Below are 2,015 nucleotides of genomic sequence, written 5' to 3'. Positions count from 1 at the left end.
CCCCTTGAGCGACCCACTGATGCAGTACCTTGTGTCGCCTCGCCATGTGGACTGGTCTATGCACTTCCCCAAGTACTTTCACACTGATAGGAGTCGGGAGGAGTGCGAACAGACTATCTTTAACAATACTAAAGATCATCCTATCGAATACGATTCCTCGCTGATCTACGACCATCCCATTCGTAACAATTTCATCCTTGACATCGGATGCGGATTCGGGGGTCTTCTGGTATCTCTTGGACCGCTATTCCCAAATAATCTCATCATGGGTATGGAAATTCGAGAACAAGTGACCAACTACGTGGGCGAGCGGATCCGTAGCATGAGACTTTCTGATGGACCCTATAAGGGTGATAACATCGCCGTTATCCGAACCAACGCTATGAAGTTTCTGGCCAACTACTTCCCAAAGGGCTCGTGTGACAAGATGTTCTTTTGCTTCCCCGATCCTCATTTCAAGAAGCACAACTGGAGACGGAGAATCATCAACGACCCTTTGATGAGCCTGTACGCGTATGTGTTGAAGCCAGGTAGCAAGGAAGAGCCGAAGTTGTGGAATAGATGAAAGCTGCTTTCAGGTGGATTGCTGTATACCGTTACTGATGTGGAAGATCTCCACGTTTGGATGAGGGACTGTGGCGAGCGTCAACATGAGCTTTTCGAGAGGGTCACTGATGCTGAACTGGTGAGTATTTGTTGTCTTCATCATATCAATACCATAAATGCTATGCATTCTGAGTGGTTTCGCGATTTCCGAAGCCCCTATCTCATCAATGATTTCTGATAATGGTAACCGCTTGCTGTCTTAGTTCATACCCGTCTAGTAGTATTACTCACTTGTAGGATTAGTTGATGCTTTTTAGTCTCATTTGATGTAAGGTGGTTAATTTTACATCTGCCTTGTCGATTTCCCAGTTCTTTAGTTCTAGACGCGTCTCGTCGAATCGATTTCATTCAGGCAGGAGACCCTTGCATAAAATGTATTGAGAATGACACAGAAGAAGGAAAGAAGGTACTCCGCGTTTGCTCTCTCACCAAAGACATCCCTCAGGTCAAGCGGGCCGGCAAGCCCTGCTACACTGCCGTGTTCAGGCGTCGTTGTGACCCTCCCTCACTGATCGACCAGGCGGCCTCTTACCACAGGTTCCTAGAGGAGGCTGCGGCCCGGCAAGCGGCCGCTGCTGTGGCCGCTGGAGCCCTAGGTCTTTAGCGAGATATGCTTATTCCTAAGTCTCTCGTTCACGATTAAACTCTCGTGATTGTTTCGTTGGGGGAGGAATGACTGTTCGTCTTAGTTTTTACAGCTCATTATCATGTCGCAAAAGGCCGATATCGTGTGGACCGGCATTCTCGGCGGGGTCTTATCTCTTGGATATATACAATGGCGACAGCACTTCTTGAGTGAGTTGATTATTGGAATAATTCCCTGTCACCAGCTCTCGAGCTACGAAGTGTCTTATTCAATTCGTAGGTGAAAACCTGGACAAGAAGAGCTACTTCGACGAGTTTGGCAATAAAATTGAGTTCGAGGATGAACAGGATGCTGTCGAGCCCACGGTATCCAACGTAAGAGCTCTCCTCCCTATCCTATCCCGCCCTACTGTTCTTCTGTTCGTCAGCCCATGAAGCGGGCGGTCGCAGGTCTTAAGGCTGTCTATACTCCACATATTCTAGACTTGGCAGCGCTCGTCTCAGCAGTGTGGGGTTATCGAGCATTCAAGAGTAGGCCTTTCCTGCTGTTATCTCGGTGCTAATAACGGTTTGTCAGATATGAATAAGTTACTTGAAAGGCGGTATGCCGATATTACATATCAAATCAGACGCCCCGACGTCCTCCTCAACCGCATCGTGAGCCTACGAGTGTCACTGCCATGCAAGTGTCATTCTTCGCTGTGCGTGCTAGGTCTCACTGAAGTATCTTGTCTACGGTGGAGTTCTAATACCAGTTTTAGCGGGCGGCTCACTGGCCCTTGCCCAGTGGCTCACTCTACCTGTTGAGGAACGTGGCAAGGTAG

The 2,015-nt window shown here is 48.5% G+C and overlaps 2 protein-coding genes across 2 annotated transcripts; both read left to right on the top strand.

The window, feature by feature from the left end:
• Positions 1-265: 265 nt before the first annotated feature.
• Pmar_PMAR015379 (methyltransferase, putative) lies at positions 266-1,210 on the top strand (the record flags this gene model as incomplete). The annotated part of the gene is made up of 3 exons (XM_002787154.1): positions 266-530; positions 579-685; positions 959-1,210. 3 exons carry the CDS (start codon positions 266-268, stop codon positions 1,208-1,210), a joined length of 624 nt encoding a protein of 207 aa, XP_002787200.1.
• A 103-nt stretch (positions 1,211-1,313) lies between these two features.
• On the top strand, positions 1,314-2,011 carry Pmar_PMAR015378 (hypothetical protein; the record flags this gene model as incomplete). The annotated part of the gene is made up of 5 exons (XM_002787153.1): positions 1,314-1,401; positions 1,472-1,566; positions 1,620-1,722; positions 1,769-1,848; positions 1,904-2,011. Coding segments are annotated over 5 exons (474 nt in total), but the record flags the coding sequence as incomplete, so codon positions are not given.
• Positions 2,012-2,015: the final 4 nt, after the last annotated feature.

The sequence above is a fragment of the Perkinsus marinus genome (assembly GCF_000006405.1).
Source record: "Perkinsus marinus ATCC 50983 genomic scaffold scf_1104296930232, whole genome shotgun sequence".
Classification (NCBI taxonomy): Eukaryota; Perkinsozoa; order Perkinsida; family Perkinsidae; genus Perkinsus; species Perkinsus marinus.
Note: the sequence above shows the minus strand (reverse complement) of the source record. Positions and strands in the feature narration are given on the sequence as shown.